Consider the following 20943-nt stretch of genomic DNA (forward strand, 5'->3'; position numbering starts at 1 on the left):
TGAAGGTAGACACCATCGGGCCCAGCACCTGCATGCAAGTCCGGAGGGATGACCATTTGTTGGACAGCAGGAGGCGAATTGCAGCCTGCAATTTCTGGAGTTTGTCCAGGGGAAGGAGCACACTGGCTAAGGCCGAGTCCAGAATCAAGGCCCAGATAGTCCAGCTTTGTGGAGAGAACCAGAGCGGACTTCTGAAAATTCAGAATCCTGTGTTGCTTGTGCACTTTTTTCTACCACACTTTTTCCTTCCACTCAATTTTCCATAAATTTTCTTGGATACAGTACTCTGTGAACAGCCAGCTTCTTTAGGGATGACCTTTTGTGACTTACCTTCCTTGTGGAGGGTGTCAATGACGATCTTCTGGACAACTGTCAAGTCAGCAGTCTTCCCCATTATTGTGTACCTACTGAACCAGACTGAGATACCATTTAAAGGCTCAGGAAACCTTTAGAGGTGTTTTCAGGTAATTAGCTGATTAGAGAATGACACCATGAGAGAGAGACAAGATTTTCAAAATTTTCTGAGATACTGAATTTTGGGTTTTCACTAGCTGTAACCCATTTTAATCAAAAATAAAAGAAAAATGCTTGAAATATATCACTCTGTGTGCAATAAATCTATATAAAATGAGTTTAAATTTTTGAATTGAATTACTGAAATAAATTAACTTTTTGATGATATTTTAATTTTTTGAGATGCACCTGTATATTTTCTTGGAGCAAATGGAGCTAATAATAAAAAAAGATTCCCACAATGAGGTCTTTAAAGCGTACTTGCATTCAATCTAACAACAGTAAACAGTCTTCTGAATTCTACAGGCTCTCCTTTGTGTTTGCCTGCACCTTTAGTATGTTTTTGTATCAGCTATACATTTCTGCAAAGTTCAATTAAGACACTCCCTTGATGCCCCCTGGAGAAAGAAGCCGCTGTCAATCATTTTGTTTTTTTGTAACCACACTGACAAGCACTTCTGCATTTGATAGGTGGCAGAGAGGACAATGGGACAAAGCATGGAAAGAAGGGGAGTATGTCAGCTCTGGTGGCAATTCTGCACAGACTAGATATTTTATAGATAGAAACCTCCTGAAATAAGGAAGTGGAAATAACGGATAAGATTAACTGTTATTTTATTCTTACTGAAACTAGAGACACGGGACATGTTAAGCACAGCAATGGATTACTAAAGTGTGGATCCTTCCTTATGGAAACACTGACTTTGGCTAGATGTCTGTGCTATCACCTGCCTCCTTTTGGCCACTAACTGCAATGAGCAGCATCAATGACCAAAAGTGTCATGCAGTAGGAAAAGAACCCAAGTGCCACATTACTATCAGACATTAATATTTACATAATCCCATCTGGGTTTTGTGGGCTTTCTGGAAAGGGAAATTATAATTCAGTTGACAGTTTACTATTGTTAGATTGACTACAGATCTACGTTAATCACTTTATTGAAATCTGTATTTGGAACATACTGAGGCTGCTGTAGCTCTGAAAGCATGGGACGAACAGATTATCTACATTTCTAGTCAGCTCCCTCTTACCATCGCATGTTTCCAAGAAAAAAAAAATGCAAAACTTGGAAAGTGCCTAAAGCAACTACACTGTGTGCACAATTATTAGGCAAGTTAGTATTTTGACCAAATCATTATTTTTTTTGCATATTGTCCAACTGCAAGCTGTATAAACATGAATGCTTATTGGATTTAAGGATTTCAGGTGATGTGTATTTGTGTAACGAGGGAGGGTGTGGCCTAAAGAGATCAACACCCTATATCAAAAAGTGCATAATTATTGGGCAGCTTCTTTTCCTTGGACAAAATGGGCCAAAAATCAGATTTAACTGACTCTGAAAAGTCAAAAATTGTAAAAAGTATTCAGCAAACTGCTAAGACAATGGGGCGTGATCACGGAACCATCAAGCGGTTTTGTTGCAAATAGTCCAGACGGTTGCAAGAAATGTGTTGAGAAAAAACATGAAGCTACTACCCATTATCCTCCAGTACTGTCATTCCAGAACTGTAACCTATCTGGAGTGCCAAGAAGTACAAGGTGTTCAGTGTTCAGAGACATGGCCAAGATAAGGAAACCAAACTTTTACTTTTCCTAATTATCCAGGTTTGAGGTTCAACATTTGAGATTGACCAAGAGCACTGTAGTTGTTCAATAATGAAATGAATCCTATAAAAATACAACTTTATAAATACTGTGCACACAGTGTAATAGTAAACAGCATAAAATACCTCAATCAAGCTAGGGCAGCATGGATGATACTCCATGCAAATTAACCTCCCTGGCAGTCTGATTATGTCAGGATTTCTGTGCTAAAAGCGGTACATTGTTTTGCATAGAAATCTGTTTCACAATTTTAAAAACTCGCTTTCCCCTGCAATCCCCTGCCGTCCTCCCCCACTGTCCTTCCGCTGTGTGCTCGGCAGATGTTGGCACCTGCCTTCCGGTTCCCTTCCCTGCTAGTATTGCGACGCAGGGGGGGTGGAACCAGCGGCAAATTCAAAAGAGTAAATACACTAAATGACATGATACAAAGCTGTGATCCTAGCGGATTACACTGCATCATGCCATTTCACCACAGGATTGCAGCTGGTGACTGTGCCCTGCCTGTGCTTTTCCAGTTCTTTGTGCCTGGAAAATAGAGAACGACCATGGCGTCCAAAAAGCATTCTTTTTGCGCAAAAGCGCTTTTAGACGAACTGGAAAACAGCGACAGTGAAACTGAGTTACTTGAAGAACTGAGCGATAGCTATTTGTGGGAAAAAGAGTAATCCGGTACGGAAAGTGACGACAGCGACGATTCTGATGTCTCTTTCTGGCACATAGCTCCTTTGGAAATTCTGAAGAATCATTTGATATACTTCCCAAATTCCACAAGCTATGTGCCAGAAAGAGACATCAAAATCGTCGCTGTCGTCACTTTCCGTACCTGATGATGAATTTTCCCACGAATCGCTATCGCTCAGTTCTTCAATCTAAATTTCGCTGTCGCCGTTTCCAGTTCGTCTAAAATCGCTTTTGGAAAAAAAAAAAAAAAAAAGAAGCTTTTTGGACGCCATGGTCATTCAAATTTTTCCAGACACAAAGGACTGGAAAAGCACAGGCAGGGCACTGGAAAAGTCACCAGGTGCAATTCTGTGCTGAAATGGAATGATACAGTGTAATCCATTAAGATCACAACTTTGTATTATGTAATTTGTGTATTTACACTTTTGAATTTGCCGCCGGTTCCACCCCCCTGCGTTGCAACGATCGCGGGGAGGGAATAGGCGGGCAAGTGCCGGCAATCGGCTGTGCACAGAGCGGGGAGAGACTGAGGACGGCGGGGGATCGCAGGGGAGGTGAGTAACGTTCTAGGGTAATCCCGAGTGTGGCTCAGGGTTACCGCTTTTGGTACTGAAAGTTAACCCTGAGCCACACTCGGGAATACCGCCAGGGAGGTTAAACAAAAAGCTGACTACACCAAGGATGTCATATTCGCTCATCTCATAGTGCACATCATTTGCAGGTACAATGTATATGGACAGTACCTTGTTGAAAAATTATAAAAATTACCTAAAAAAAAAAAAAAAAAAAAAACTGGATTTTTGTCTTACCGTAAAATCCTTTTCTCTGAAGTTCATTGACAGACGCAGCTCCATATAATTCTTGACCATTGGGTAATGCTGCCCCCTACAGGAGTAGAACATTAGGTAGGAAAAAGCTTTACCATGCCTATGGGGCCGTCACTGCAGGCAAACACGCAAACTCTGCTATAGGCTTCAGTTTCATTGCAAGCAGTGTTTTGAGGAAACACCCCAACCCACTCAAGATAGAGGGGCGGGTGCTGCGTCTGTCAATGAACTTCAGAGAAAAGGATTTTACGGTAAGATAAAAATCCAGTTTTCTCTATCGTTCATTAACAGACGCAGCTCCATATTATTCCTGACCATTGGGATGTCCCAAAGCAGTATTTGCATGAGGCGTGGGAAAAACAACGCAGAAAAAGAAAGTAATTCCTAACAAGGCCAAAACTTTAGCCAACCTGAGAATATAGAGTTCAACCAGGAACAGGAGCCTCAAAGAGACTAAGCATCTTTCAAACTGCAGCCTGCAAAACCTTGCGGCCACAAGAAGCATCCAAAGATGCCACCACATCCACTTTATAAAATTTTGTGAACATGTGCACAGACGACCAAGTTGCCACCTTTTAAACTTGTATCACTGACGCCTAATGGCGAAAAGCCCAATAAGCACTCAGCGCCCTAGTAGAATGCGCCTTAACAGGGAAAGGTGGAACCTGACCCTTCAGCGAACAAGCCTGAACCACCGTCTGCCTGATCCACCTAGAAATGGTTGCAGCAGACGCAGCCAATCCCTTTCTAGGTCCTTCTGTAAGGACAAAAAGAGAATCTGGTTTCCTGAAAGATTTAGTAGCCGCCAAATAAACCCTAATTGCCTGAACCACATCCAAAGAATGCAAAGCAATTTCCTTAGAATGCATGGGCTTAGAACATAAAGAAGGCAGCACAATGTCTTAATTTAGATGGAAATCAGAAACCACCTTCGGAGGAAACGTTTAGACTAGGTCGAAGTACCACTTTATCTTTGCGGACCACCAAATAAGGCAAATGGCAGGAAAGCCACCAAAAAGGTAACCTTCTGAGACAAGGTAAGCAGAGGGATCTCCATAATGTTCTCAAAAGGAGGCTAAATGACGTTGAAAAAAACACAGCCAAGGCCGACACTTGGCCTTTAATAGTAGCCAGGGCCAACTTCTGCTCGACACCTCTTTGAAGGAAATTCAAGATCCCAGCCACCGAAAAGAGGCGAGGATGCACCTTCATGGATTCACACCGTGAAATGAACGATGATAGATCTTCCTGGAAGTAGACTTCCTGGCCTTCAACAGTGTAGGAATCACTGAATCAGAAAGACCCCTATTCTTCAACACCTGGCTTTTAACAGTCAGCCCTGTGAAAGCCAGCGACTGTAAAGCAGGATAGAAGATTGGCCCTTGAGACAGCAGATCTTCCGAAAAGGAGCATCGGCGACCAATCTTACCAGATCTGCATACCAAGACCGACGAGGACAGTCTGGAGCCACCAGAATGACTGGAATCCCCTCCGCTTCTATTCTGCGCAGAAGTCTCGGCAGGAGTTGAAGCGGTGAAAACGCATAGATCAGCCGATAATGACCCCAAGGAGTGCATCTACGGCGTCGGCTAGGGGATCCCGTGACCTGGCTACAAACCTTTGAACCTTCTTGTTGAGCCAAGAGGCCAACAGGTCAACATCGGGTGCCCCTCACCAAGCACACAGGAGATGAAACACCTCTGGGTGTGGAGACCATTCCCCCTGATCCAACACCTGACAGTAGTCCGCCTGCCAGTTTTCCACACCTTGGCTGTGTACCGCGGAGAGAGCCGGAACAAAATTCTCTGCCCATTTCAAGATCTCGGCACCTCCCAGGCCACTAAGACACTCTTGGTGCCCGCTTGATGATTGATGTGAGCCATGGCTGTGGCTTTGTCCGATTGAACCCAGACTGAACAACCTTGTAGACAATTAGTCCAGTGACAAAGACAGAACGTTATTGCCCTGAGTTCGAGAACATTGATCGGTAGTCTAGACTCTTCCACTGTCCAAGACCCTTGGGCACACAGATTCCCCAGCACTCCTCCCCAGCCGGAGAGGCTGGCATCCGTGGTGACCACGGCCCAATACAATGAAAGGACAGACTTGCCCCGGCGCAATGCCAACGAGTGAAGCCACCATGGAAGAGCAGTCTTTGTGTTGTGACTCAACCGAATCCTAGAATCCAAAGACTTTGGATCTTGGGAAGGATGAATCGCCCTCTGCAACTTCTGCAGCTTGTCCAAGGGAAGAAAAACCCTCCCTGAAGCAGAATCCAGACTAAGAAAGACCCAGGTAGACCTTCATACATACCTAGTCTTGAGGATGGAACCAGGGCTGATTTTGCAAAATTTATAGTCCAGCTGAACTCTTGCAGAGTCCTTGCAGTGATTGCCAAATCCCTCAACAGAGCTGAATGAGAATCTGCTCTTAACAGGAGATCGTCCAGGTACCTCAGGACAGCAATCTCCCTCTGCAGTAGAAGTGCCAATATCGGAGCCAACACTTTTGTGAGGACCCTGGGAGCAGAGGCGAGACCAAAGGGTAATGCCACAAATTGAAAGTGCTCCTCTCTCACAGCGAAGCGAAGAAAACGCTGGTGTCCAGCATAGCTAGTGATGTGTAGATATGTTTCCTTCATATCGTTAGGGGCCAACGAGTCTCTCTGATGTAGGGACGCCACCACCGTGCGAATAGACTCCATTCTAAACTTCTTTATCCACACAAAGCGGTTAAGAGCTATGAGACCCAGGATTGGACACACTTTGCCACCCTTTCGTGGCACAGTAAACAGGTTTGAATAAAACCCCTGAAAACGTTCCCGAGAGGGAACCGGCACAATCACTCCCTGCGACAGCAGATCTTGCACCGCCTCTCGTAGGTTCGTTAACAGATCTGAAGATAGGCGGAGGTTGGACGGGAAGAACATGTCTGACGGTCGGAACCTGAATTCGATCTTGTACCTCAATCGGATCAGTTTGTGAACCCATTTTATCAAGGAAGTCCATGGTTCCAGAAAGAAGCGAAGATGTCCCCTCACCCCAGAAACGGGTGAGGGCGTCCCTTCATGCTGACAAGGATTTGTCCGCAGATCCGGATTGGCCTGTTCTCGGCTTACCAGACCATGTCTTCTTGGAACCCCCAGAAGACCTGAATGGCTTAGCTCCTTTCTCCTGCGACCCGGAGGTATGAAAGGGCCGCCTATGAGCAGTAAATGAAGGCTCCCCATCTATTACATGGTGTCTTGCCCTTGGTGGATTAGGGGAGAAAATTACTCTTCCCACCCGCAAAGCCATTGATCAACTCATCCAGGGAGGACCCAAACAACCTGTCCCCCGTAAAGAGAAGGTCAGAAAGAGCCTTTTTGGAGGCCTGGTCCGCAGACCAGCTTTTTAGCCACACCATGCGTCTAATAGCAATTCCTACCGCAGACACTCTGGCTACCAGTGGAGCCGCATCCAGCAACGCATCACATATATACACAGAAGGGCTTGGACCATTTTGTCTGTTAGCTCTATTAGGCCCTGCGAGAGCTGCTTCATTTCCAAGTTACCTTTCAGCAACTTCGCCCATTCCGTTGTGGTCTGTGACCCCAGAGTGATCACAAAGACCAGTTTCAGTATTGAGGCCGCTATCACATGCAAATGTTGGGACAGAGACTCAATCAGTCTATACACAGGGTAAGTCTATATACATAGGCACCACTAACATTTGTTTGATGCGCCGCCATTGTTCTTTGACAATGTTGTCACAAAGTTCCGGACAGGGAAAAACCTTGCCCAACTTCTGGGATTTGCGGGGGCCAAAAAGACACCTGCCTCCCTAACGCTGTAGAATCATCTGCCATTTTTAGGGTTTCCGGCACTGACACTATAAGTGCCTCCACCAGCGTGCTTTCCCGCGCGGCTGCTGACGAGGATACATCCTCTTCGCCATCAGAATGCGAAGACGCAGATCTTCCAGGATGGCATGCGTCCACATCTACCTCAATCTGAGGATACCAGAGTGGCAGGAGAAGGCATTAGGGCGCTTTCTACTAGTGGCAGTTTTTAAAACTAAATCCACTTTTGACACCAGGTTTTACAAAACTGCTGTAAATGCAGACAGGGGCTGCGACCGCACTGAGGGGGGTCTGTGGGTGAGATTTGGTCCTGGGACTCCATTTTTAACTTAATAAAGAAAAAACTGCAAAACTGCACCAGCAGCACCACAAGTCCAAGCCCTAGCACAGCCTGCAGCAGGGTGAATGAGAAATACCTACAGGGACCCCAGTAACATACCACCAAAACGATATGGAGGGATATAGAAATGCTCTGTGCAATGAGAAAAACTATCTGACACAGGAACAGGATAAACCTGGGTCCTGTACTAGAGTCACCCTAGCTTCTCCCTGCTGTCCAGCGATCGTGGACACCAAGAAAATGGCCGCCCAATGCATTCCTTTCGGGGAAACTACCAAAACATGGCAGCCCATGCATTTCGATGGGAACATTTTTACATTGATGCAGAGCGAAACTACTAAAAATTGCGGCCCCCCACGACCCCCCAGGAGGGTCATTAGACCATGGCATCAGGGGGGTCCCCAGGAGGGGCCCCCACCAGAATAGCCCCCACCCCCCCCCCTCCGCAGAAGCGCCACAGCAGCCACAATACATGTGCCCTCCTGAAGTAGGAAACTACTTGTGGGGGGGGGGAGCCTAAGGGGGGGCCTGGTGTCACCGAGAGGCCAGGGGAACCGAGGGATACCCGAGGGTCTGACTTTCCTAGGGGAGGGGGGGGGGGGCCACGTCCACCCCAGGACCGCCAGAGAAATGGAGGGACACCTACCATATCAACGGCATCAGGTGGGCACCACTCCGAACAGACTACCTCTCCACCCGGGGTGGAGGTGCTGACAGCCAGGGGGTACGCTGTGACTCAGGGCGACCCGGGTCGTATGTGTCCCGGCGAGGTGTTTTACTCAGAGGCCAGCACCATCCATCGGGCCTCTGTTGTGGGGAGGCCTAGTGCTGGACTATAACCTGCGAACGTTCGTTGGCCAGGCTGGGAGACCTTAAGGATCTAGTATATCCAGTCCGAAACCCAGCCGGCTGTTGCTTGTAGTTCTCACAGGAACAAAATTAACTAAAAAGTGAAGTTTTACAAAAAGGTTACCAAAAAAAAAAAAAAAAAAAAGCTAAGACCGAAGTCCCAGGAGGGAACTAAGTACTAAACTAAGCAGAAACAAACTGACGCTTATAGCAGAGTGTGTGGGTGTATGCCTGCAGGGACGGCCCCATAGGCGTGGTAAAGCTTTTTCCTGCCTAGTGTTCTACTCCTGTAGGGGGCAGCATAACCCAATGGTCAAGAATTATATGGAGCTGCGTCTGTCAATGAACGATAGACAAAAAAGTGTTTTTCTAGTCCAAGCTTCTGTAGTCACCAGCAATGCATGTTTTTCAAACTTATTCAAAGAATCTGAAGTAAACTAATTTTTAAAACTGTAATAAAGTGGTACTGAATACTACTGAGAACTAGGCCTGGGAATCCCTGCAACCAGTCTTTAGAGGTCTTGTCCTGTATCAGACTCTCTCAGAGCAACCGTTCAGTGACCTTGATAATGTGTACAATGTTTGAATCTTAGCAAGGTCATTTAAACTTTGGCAGATTTTAGTATTGCACATTTGCTAGAACCAGGGATGACATCATATCGCCCGACACCCAGGACATACATGTTCCGGACGCTAGGCAGGTGTTTTTTTTTTGTTGTTGTTGTACTAGTCCGTAAACAGCGGTAGAGAATAGGCTGTAATGTGTAGGTGTCTATACACACACCAAAATATAGTGAAAAAAAAGTTCAGGAAAAAGTTCATAGGAATGGTAAATCCACCTCGAGTGACTGCCACACACGAGAGTGCCACAGTCACATAGGGAAAGGAAAAAACACTAGTGCATTTCTGGATGTTAAAGAATGAGGAAAGCTGGGTAGCTGATGCATGAAGCTTTTCTGGCTCCATCTGATGAGCATTTATTTAGCAAGTCTACCATTTCTTGGCTGAGAGGACGTCCTTATACCCTAAAAGGGGTCTTTCCAGTGCCCGATGAGATTGTAAACAAAAAGATACATGTTCTCAGGATATCTGGTAAGCACATATATATGTTGGTGGAGGAGCATTGCCACTGATTGCTATAGTCATTCGAGGTGGATTCACCATTCTTATGAACTTCTTTTCACTATATTTTGGTGTGTGTATAGACACTTGCACATTACAGCCTATTCTCTACCGCTGATTACGGACTATTATAGAGGATTGGATATTCACTCTTCAGTTTGTTTTTGTATTATGGACACACTCACTTACTCATGATCATTATTTTGCTTTTTATGATAGGTCATTCATTTATTAGCGCTGCACTTGTTTTTTGTTTCATTGTTTAGAAGGTATATATTCACCTTTGTGCTAGCGGGTCTTACTGCATAGCCCTCTCTCGTCTCAGTTTTTGCAAGCAAGGTTTACTCTATGTTCAGCTGGCGATTCTCTTTTTACTAAAAGCGGTCCGAGCGGCTGATTAGCCGCTAAATTGCTTTTAGAAGCAACGGGAGGGGCCATTAACCCCCCCTCGTCTGTTTCTCAGGTTTACCATTCTCACCGGCAAGCCCAGGAAACACTGATCTGATGCTTTCCAAAAAAAATAGTCTACATTCGCCATAAACGAGAAGTGACATCTTGACCTTGCCCCTGGCCTCCTAGATCATAGAGGTGAGGAGAAACCAGATCATCTCTCTTCACCTCTATGGCCAGTTACGTGAACAGCCAAATTGCTTCCTGGGCTTACCGGTGAGAATGGTAAGCCTGAGAAACACCAGCGAGCTCAGGAAACAAATCCGGCGGTTCGCGCGGCTTGCCATCGAGGTGACACTAGGTTGCCTCTCCTCACCTCTATAATCTAGGTGGCCGGGAACAAGGTCATGATGTCAGTTCTGGTTTATGGCGGATGTAAACAATTTTTTTTTCTTTTTTTGGAGACCATCAGATCAATGCATTTTATTTTTTGATCTGATGTTTTTAAGGGGTAGAGATATCTGGGGTTTTAACAACCCCAGATGTATTCATGAAGAGGACCTGTCATGCTCAATTGTTATCACAAGGGACGTTTACATTTCTTGTCATAGCAATAAAAGTGCTTTTAAGGGACAGTTAAAAAACTTTTTTTTTTTTTAATAAAATAATGAAAACATTTTCTTTTACCCCATCTTCATGTGCAGAAGCGAACATATACGTAGGTCGCGCATGCATATGTAAACGGTGGTCGTCCCACACGTGAGATATCGCCGCAAACTTTATAGCGAGAGCAATAATTCTAGTACAGGACCTCCTCTAATTTTAAACTGGTAACCTGTAAAAAATGTTAAAATGTCACCTATGGAGACTTAGGTATCGTAGTTTGTCACTATTCCACGAGCGCGCGCAAAATGTTAGGTATCATTTTTATATTAACGTTCATAAAAGTATATTTTGTCCAAAAACAAATAGTGTTTGAAAAACTGTTGCGCAAATACCGTGTGAAATAAAAAATTGCATTAACCGCCATTTTATTCATATGACCGCAATATATTTGGGGGTTCTAATTAGGAAAGCATGGTCTTAAAAGTGGTTAACGGAGTGGACACCAGAGCATGATTTGGCTGCTCAGCTCAGCATGCGCTTGTACTGAGCACCCAAGTGTTTCCATGTGCAAGGGTAACCTAAAGGAGTCTAGTAGTTTTTTTTTTTTACCTTCATTTGTGCTGGCGCCTCGTTTACTCACTTAGCAAATGCGCTTCTGCTGAGTGCCAAGAGGCCCTGACACTTCCCTTTCCCTACAAGCACCCAATTGTCACACTGCAAGATCTCTCACCTCCTTGCCAGTTCCCGGGTATGGTGCTGGAGACAGGCAGGGAGGTGAGAAAGGGCTCTTTCACATGGACATAATGTATCTCTATGTAAATACGGATGTCAGCGGATGACCATCCGCTGACATCCGTTTTTCGTCCTTTCAGTTCAGTTTTCAACGTGTCCGTTTCAAAAAAAAAAAAAAAAGACCTGATCGGGCAAAAAAAACTGAACGGCCGTGTGAAAGAGCCCTAAGAGAAACAGCACAATGGTAAAAACATTAAAAGTTTAAGTCCCCATAAAGCCCCTTTCGTTTTTAAAAGCCCCAGACATTCCTAAATGCACTTCTACCTAATAAAAAACATCAACCCTTCAACTTATTCAAATACGTTTTTGGTTAAAAATATATATTTTTTTTATCAGGACAAGTTGATTGGGACCCCAAATTAGTTCCTTGTACAAGTACATTTTTAAAAAATGTCCACACCCATGTAGATCAATACTGCAACATGTCAAATTAAACAAGATTCATAATAGTTCTTCAGCATTTATATAAAACATTTTACCTGAACCAGCTCCCTGTATGCTGTCTTAGCAAGGTTAAAAGGCACCAGCAGGTTGGATGCCAAAAAGTACAGCACTTCGAGTCCAGTGAAAATCATAGCAAACTTGTTAATGACGACGATGGTCTCAATAGGAACAAGGCAGAGGCGAGCCAGCAGAGGGAGCATGTGAGCCGAGAAAAGCCAGATCTGTTTTGTCTTCATCACACAGGAACAGAGAGTACAGACGACCAACTGGCCTGTAACATAATGCCACAATGACCACGAGTTACACCTCCGGTAACATAAAAATGTGATTAGAGGCAATTTGTTTCCTGGGTAAAGGGGGTCAATCAGAAAACTTATACCAAGAGAAAGTGCAACTAGATTGTGGGGGGTCACTTTCCTTGCGCAAGTAAGAAAATGCAAAACATTTAATTGGTTGCTATGGGTCATTTAGATCTATTTTTCTAGTACTACTTCTAGCCAAAAAACTACTGGAAAAGAAAAAAAATCATGCAATATACTGTCATTCATCCCTCCCATAACAGTTTAGAAACTTTGTTAATACTAAAGATTATTTAGCTGAGCAACTTTATCATATAAAGCATTTATACTTTTAGGCCCCATGCACACGGGACGTTTTTAACGCTGCTGTAAGCAGCGTCAGGCGTTTTCTTTTTGCAGCCTAAAAACGCCCCTCCATGTTATTCTATGGCCTCATGCACACTCAGACGTTTTTGAGCTGTAAGTGGCTTAGGCGTTTTTAGGCTGCAACAAGAACCCACCACCTGCGCGTTCTGAGGACCAGCGTTACAGCGTTAAAAACGCCTGACGCTGCTAACAGCTGAATAACTTTGCTATAACGTTGCTTAACGTGCGTTAAGCCACGTTATACGTTTTTTTTTCTTCCATTCAAAATCAATGGTTCCCTATGGGAGCCTATTGATTTGAATGGAGGTCGCACCGCAACACCGCAAGTCGGATCCGACTTGCGGGGTGACTTGCGCTGTGGGAATCTTGAGGGGGAACTCCACGCCAAAATGTGAAAAAAACGGCGTGGGGTCCCCCCCCCAAGGTTCCAAACCAGGCCCTTCGGGTCTGTTATGGAATTTGAGGGTAGCCCCATGCCGAAAAAACGGCGTGGGGTCCCCCCCAAAATCCATACCAGACCCTTATCCGAGCATGCAGCCCGGCAGGCCAGGAAAGGGGAGGGGACGAGCGAGCGGCCCCACCCCCCCTGGACCACACCAGGCCACATGCCCTCAACATGGGGGGGTGTTGGTGCTTTGGGGCAGGGGGAGCTCTGCACCCCCCACCTCAAAGCACCTTGCCCCCATGTTGATGAGGACAAGGGCCTCATCCCCACAACCCTGGCCGGTGGTTGTGGGGGTCTGCGGGCAGGGGGCTCATCGGAATCTGGAAGCACCCTTTAACAAGGGGGCCCCCCAGATCCCGGACCCCCTCCCTATGTGAATGGGTATGGGGTACACTGTACCCCTACCCATTCACCCCATAAAAGGCAGTGTATGGAAATAACGACAAGAGACGTTTTGGAAAGTTTATTAAAAATCTTCATCCGACTCTTCTTGTCTTCTCCTCTCCGGGGTCTTCTCCGGGGTCTTCTGCTCTTTTGCTGTCCGCCCTTCTTGTCTTCTCCTCTCCGGGGTCTTCTGCTCTTTTGCTGTCCCCCTCTTCTTGTGTTCTTCTCTCCGGGGTCTTCTGCTGTCCCCTCTTCTGCTGTCCTCCCTTCTTTTCTTCTCCTCTCCGGTCTTCTGCTCTTTTGCTGTCGGCTGTCGGCTGTCTTCTTCCTCCGGTCCTCCTCCTCCGACGTCTCCGCTGATTATGCCTATCTCCGGTCTCTTCAGCTTATTATATAGCCATTAGGGGCGTGGCCCCGATGACGTCATCGGGAGGCCCCGCCCCCTCATGTCACAGATGACGTCATCGGGAGGCCCCGCCCCCTCATGTCACAGATGACGTCATCTGTGACATGAGGGGGCGGGGCCTCCCGATGACGTCATCGGGGCCACGCCCCTAATGGCTATATAATAAGCTGAAGAGACCGGAGATAGGCATAATCAGCGGAGACGTCGGAGGAGGAGGACCGGAGGAAGAAGACAGCCGACAGCCGACAGCAAAAGAGCAGAAGACCGGAGAGGAGAAGAAAAGAAGGGAGGACAGCAGAAGAGGGGACAGCAGAAGACCCCGGAGAGGAGAAGACAAGAAGGGCGGACAGCAAAAGAGCAGAAGACCCCGGAGAGGAGAAGACAAGAAGAGTCGGATGAAGATTTTTAATAAACTTTCCAAAACGTCTCTTGTCGTTATTTCCATACACTGCCTTTTATGGGGTGAATGGGTAGGGGTACAGTGTACCCCATACCCATTCACATAGGGAGGGGGTCCGGGATCTGGGGGGCCCCCTTGTTAAAGGGTGCTTCCAGATTCCGATGAGCCCCCTGCCCGCAGACCCCCACAACCACCGGCCAGGGTTGTGGGGATGAGGCCCTTGTCCTCATCAACATGGGGGCAAGGTGCTTTGAGGTGGGGGGTGCAGAGCTTCCCCTGCCCCAAAGCACCAACAACCCCCCATGTTGAGGGCATGTGGCCTGGTGTGGTCCAGGGGGGGGTGGGGCCGCTCGCTCGTCCCCTCCCCTTTCCTGGCCTGCCGGGCTGCATGCTCGGATAAGGGTCTGGTATGGATTTTGGGGGGGACCCCACGCTGTTTTTTCGGCATGGGGCTACCCTCAAATTCCATAACAGACCCGAAGGGCCTGGTTTGGAACCTTGGGGGGGGGACCCCACGCCGTTTTTTTCACATTTTGGCGTGGAGTTCCCCCTCAAGATTCCCACAGCGCAAGTGACCCCGCAAGTCGGATCCGACTTGCGGTGTTGCGGTGCGACCTCCATTCAAATCAATAGGCTCCCATAGGGAACCATTGATTTTGAATGGAAGAAAAAAAAACGCTGCTAAAAGCAACGTGGCAAAACGTGCAATAACGCCAATGGAAAAAGCTACTGAAAGCACGTTTTTACAGCTGCTTTTTCCGGCGTCAGAACTAACTTTGACGTACGTTTTTTCTAACGCCCCGTGTGCATGGGGCCTTATACCCCATAGAAATTAGATGATTGTTGCCTATTCCTTTATAAAATGAATGGATTCAAAGAATTCTAGAATGTATCAGCAAGTTTAGCCAATGGTCTTTAGACTACTGGTCAGGGCAAGTAAAAATGTTGTTCCTCTAAAAAATGTATGTCTAGCCAAATGCTATTTTTACATTTTGGATAGTGTGTAGACTAGAAACCTTGTCAGGTTTTAACTACTATTTGGGTTTGTCACAAAGATGTCCCCTCCCTTCACGACTGTGACACGCACACAAAAATAAAAAAAAAACAAAAAAAAAAAAAAACGGGTTGTAGCCTTTTTCTTTTCCTAATATAAAGAAAAAAAAAAAAAAACACAAAAACATGGGAATTTTGACTTCCCTGTATATTCCATATCTTGGAATACAATGCAGGGCAGTCAAAGGTAATGGCTTATATCAAGGGTCCCAAACCCCAGGGCCGTGGACCGGTGCCTGTTGATGACTGGGCTGCACAGCATGAGATGACAACCACGGTCTGCACAGGGCTATCACAGACCGCAGTTGCCGCTCACTCCTGCTGTGTTTTCCACCCGCCTGGCCGATAATGTTATCCAACTAGCAGGGAAGGGGGCGGGAGCTCCTCCCACCCCCCGCCCTGCTGATATGACATAGTCGGCCAGGCTGGGGAGCCAGGAGAGGGCACACGGACTGCCCTGCCAAAGGTAGGAGTCCTGTGCAGGGGAATAGAATGGGGAAGTGTGATGTTGGAGAGGAAAGGGGGGGCTGTGATGTAAAGAGGACTGCACTGTAAGGGGGCACTATAATGATTACAGTGTAGTCCCCTTTACCTCACAGCCCCCTTTTACAGTGCAATCCCCTTTACATTATTAATGTAAAGGGGACTGCACTGTAAAGAAGCACTGTAATGTAAAGGGTAATGTAAAGGGGGGCTGTGACGTGAAGAGGAACTGAGAACACGGCTATAAGGGGGGGACTGTGCTGTAAGGGCTGAGGGTAGACTCAGTGAATAGCCCCTCCCCGGGACGATTGGCTGCCGTGAAACCGGTCCCTGGTGCCAAAAAGGTTAGGGACGTCTGGCTTATATGCTGCTAACTTCAGGTGATTGTGCACTGGGAAAGGCCCAGATAGCAGTTCAAACCAGACAGAGGTTGTATTGTTCCCTAGGCTATCCAAAACTTTTGGCTGGACATACACTTTAAAGTGACCACATCACTATAGGGTCAAAACAGCAAAAAGACCTACCTGTAAAAAGCAGAGTTACACAACTTTCTGACAGCCCATGTTTTGAAAAGCTCCTTAGCCGCTGGGAGGTTTCAAAAGGTCAGATGGATCGAAAACCTATATTTCGCCCATTAAGTGGTTCCTTCTGCTGGCTCGTATTTGTCCTGTAGTGATGTATGAGCTAGTTGGGGTAGCAGGTATTTACACACCTAGAAATGCTAAATACCTGCAGTGGCAGGGAGCAGCACTGCAATGAAGTCTTAAATAAGGGCCGGTGAAAAGTGAAGTATAAAACCTCTTCTTTTAGGCTAGGTTAACATCTGAGCGGGTGTGGGAATTCATGTAATCGCACGCCTTCCCACAACAGCAGAGACAAATGTGATGCTGCTTAGGAGATGCGTGGGGATATCAATAATCCTGATTACATCCCATGCACTGGGAACTGCACTATGCAGTTTCCCTGCTGCATCTTTGGTGCAGGGACTTTTTTCTTGCGTTTTCAGAGGTACATCAGCCTATTCAAATAAATGAGCTGTTGTGCCAGAGCAAACACAGCTGCTGGAAACTGCATAGATGTGAATCAGGGGTTTAAGAGGTAGGCCATTTTTCTGTTTTGACCATGTAGAGACAGAATGGTTGATTTACTAAAACTGGAGAGTGCAAAATCTGGTGCAGCTGTGCTTGGTAGCCAATCATCTTCTAACTTCAGCTTATTCAATTAAGCTTTGGAAAAAAAGAAAACCTGGAAGCGGATTCGTTTTTATGCAGAGCTGCACCAGATTTTGCACTCTTCAGTTTTAAGCCGGCCATACATGGGTGAAATTCTGAACAAAATATCTGTCTTCAAAAATCGGAAATTTCATGTGTTTTTTGTGATCCAATGATGCCACTATTCATTTCGAAATTTGACCAACTAAGCATTTAATTTTACCTCTATGTGAACCTCTATGTTGCTACAAAAAATAATTTTCTTGGCAGGGAATCTTCTTTTCTTTCTTGGTCACAGCTCATGCGCATTTCCTTTTCGGTTATATTTCTTGCACGATTCTCCAATCATTGATTAGAGATTGGTTTGTTTTTTCAAAAATTTCCAACACTTAAATACGATGACTGAACAAAAATCGCAGCCCACTAATGGTGCAAAATTTGAAATAAAATTCTTAGTTATGGAATTTTTTCGGAATTTGACATATGAATGTCCGGCTTTAGTATATCAACCCCAGTGTGACTCATTTAAAAAGGATTTCCAAGGCCAGGTTGCACAGCAACGAAAAAGCCAAGCAGTAGCTGCTTGTTCAGTAGAACAAATGGGCAGCCACCAATAACAGCATTCTTTCCACTGTCAGCAATGCACATAGATATGAGCACTTACAGGAACAATCAAGTGTATAGGCAACCAGCTATTAAAAAAGGGCTTTTGGAAGATAATTTTCAAACCATGGGCTGCCATCTACTAATTATAAACATCTATGTACACTTGCCATTTATAGAGATTACACCTCTAACAATGCATTAAAAAGATAAAATTAGCATGCATTACAGTGTGTAATAAGATATCACTCACCTACTAGTGCAGAGAGAAACCGGTTCATAGACAATGGCTCTAGATGCATAGGTCCTTCATAGCCTGACTCCTGCTCACTGCGAACATAATCCCTAATATATGTAAAATAAAATCATATGTTAATAATTTGCTAACACAGCCAAAACCATTTTATTTTTTATTTTTTTTACTTGTCATGCATACAGAGTAGAGACAATATTTAAAAAGCAAAAAGTTTACTAATGACAAGGCTATTAACGATCTAGCAATCCCACAATCCTTTTGTCCTCCTGTGTGGATATTTTCTCTGTGCAGGTCATTTCCGCTGCGAGTCTGCACCTGTTCCCACAGCAGCTACCACCTACACAGAAAGACTGAAAAAAAATCTATATTTAAATGCCTCTGTACATGTGCTTAATCACTTCCCATCCATAGAACGTACCCTTATGTCCTTGATTGGGAAGGGTTGGAAAAATGGAGGATATGCATACGGGATTGCAGGGGTGCCATTAATCCTGATGGCACGCTGCGCGCACTAGGAGCCGCACTGCACTTGCAGTTCCCATGCGGGTTGGGATTCCAGAAATGATGCAGGGACCTTTACCTTGCATTTCAGAAGGCATGGCAGCCCATTCAAATGTGAACCTAGCCTAAAATACACTACTTACCTTCTCCACACTGCAGTGCTGCCCTTTGCCTTTCCTTCTCTTTCCACCTCCCACACATTGCTATTGGCTTATCACTATGATGGGCTGCCTGACCGACCAACAGCAGTATGCACGAGGCAGGACTGGGCAGGCACGTTTCAACACTAGACATTCAGGGCTTTGCCTAAGGCTCCATGTACACGAAACGTTTGTAAATGTCATTTGAACGCTGGAACTTGAACGCCGGAAAAAACGCCCGTTGTGCCGCGTTTGCCATGCCGTGTTCGGACGCGTTCGCGTTCAGAGGCGTTTTTTTGCAAAACACACCAGGAGACCCTCCCAAGCATTTGTTGAATTTTCCTTCTTCACCCACACACTAGAACACCTATGCACAGGTGTGTGTCCCACCCCGGTATTGGCCATGTCCCAAACCTTTTGATTTTGGGTTAGGGGTATATACCCCAAACCCAAAATATACAGAGTTGGGTCACCCTGGCATGGCAGAGTCAGGTTACCCTGACATGGCAGCTGCAAAGTCTGGTCACCCTGACATGGCAGAGTGGGGTCATGCAGCTGCCATGTCAGGGTGACCTGCCTGTGCCGTGCCATTTACACTAAGCAGATTTCGGTTTAGGGGTGTATATTATATATATAATTATATATACATACATATACACACACACACACACACACATTTATATATATATATATATATATATATATATAGAGAGAGATATATAAACATATATATATAGAGAGATATATAAACATATATATATATATATATATATATATATATATATATATATATATATATATATATATATATATATATATATATATATATATATATAGAGAGAGAGAGAGATATATAAACATATATATAGAGAGATATATAAACATATATATATATATATATATATATATATATATATATATATATATATATATATATATATATCTATATATATATATATCTATCTAAATAAAAGGTCTCCTGAAAACGCAAACGCTAAATGCGGGTGAACGCGTTCGGTCGCGTTTTTGCATTTCAAACGCCAGGAAACACGCGTTCGAACGCAAATAATTGCCTTCTAAAAAACTTCCCTGAACGCAACTGCCTACAAATGACTGTAAACGACCATGTGTACATGGACAGATAAGATAACATGGAGCTGCGTTCAGGGGCTTCTGAAAAAAACACCCAACTGCTCCTAAACGGGCATTTCCAACGTCCCGTGTACATGGAGCCTAATACAACAGCCTAACATTCAGGAAAAAGAATGGGAATCTGGACGATGCTGCAGGTTTTCTAGGTTCCTTTAAAGAGGAAGTAAACCCTCCTCAGGAAGTTGTACCTATAGGTAAGCCTATGATAAGGCTTACCTATAGGTACTGTAAATATCTCCTAAACATGTACCGTTTAGGAGATATTTACCTTTAATGCAGCCAGTGACGTCACTGGCGCATGCGCTCTGAAGGAACGGCTGATCGTGCCGTTCCTTCAGAGCCCCGTGCCGTGACCGTCGGCTCCCGCGTGCGTGCGCGGGAGTGACGTCACCGCGGCTCCGGCCAATCAGATGACTGGATGCCGCGATCCCGGAAGACGAGCGACATGTCATGTCGCCCGTCATACAGGTAAGAGAGCGGCACGGCGGGGGCTCGTTCTAAGGTAAGTATTTCATAATGAGCTAGTATGCGATGCATACTAGCTCATTATGTCTTTCTCTTGCAGGTTGTAAAAAAAAAAAAAAAAAATTTTTAAACAAGTTTACAACCTCTTTAAGTACACGTACTTGCCCTGATAAGCACACTTTGCTTTTTTGCCTTGACAGAGCTGTTTAAAGATTCAGGAGGTCAATCCTTTTTATTCGACCACTCGGGTGAGCACATCACTGGATCCTGGGATAGGCGAGTGTGTGTTTATTAAGCACTTGTGGACTGCTCACTGTAGATATACTGTGGCAGGGTGGCCGCTCTGCACCAGATCAAGCACCTAGTATGTGACCCGCATGCCGGAGTAGGGGGCTGATCAGTGGGTGCTGGTTGTCAATTGGTCCATGGCACCCAACAATTGGCTCCGGTAATTACCAAAGAGAGCCCTGTGTATGTAAGCAAACACAGGGCTCTATGACACCAGCAATGTGCAGTTTTTCCCCCTGCAAAGCAGGAAGTAAAAAGACAGCACATTGTTTAGTAAAAACAAAACACACATTAACACTGGTTAAGCACACATGTAACCCTTTGATCATCCCTGATGTTAACCCCATCCCAGCCAGTGTCAGGACATATTTTTTAGCACTGATCACACTGTATTAGTGTCACTACAGGGAGTGCAGAATTATTAGGCAAATTAGTATTTTTGAGGATTCATTTAATTATTGAACAACCACCATGTTCTCA

General features: G+C 45.3%; 1 protein-coding gene across 2 annotated transcripts in view; it reads right to left on the reverse strand.

The window, feature by feature from the left end:
- RNF145 (ring finger protein 145) overlaps positions 1-20943 on the reverse strand; it is a 196085-nt gene that overhangs the window by 109788 nt on the left and 65354 nt on the right. For both annotated transcript variants that reach the window (XM_082253143.1, XM_082253144.1), the window contains exons 4-5: positions 17915-18006; positions 12047-12282 (exon numbers count right to left, since the gene is read on the reverse strand). In XM_082253143.1, coding sequence (XP_082109269.1) covers positions 12047-12282; positions 17915-18006 — 328 coding nt within the window. The remainder of the gene's footprint in view (positions 1-12046; positions 12283-17914; positions 18007-20943) is intronic.

The sequence above is a fragment of the Pelophylax lessonae genome (genome assembly GCF_965119305.1).
Source record: "Pelophylax lessonae genome assembly, chromosome: 4".
NCBI lineage: Eukaryota > Metazoa > Chordata > Amphibia > Anura > Ranidae > Pelophylax > Pelophylax lessonae.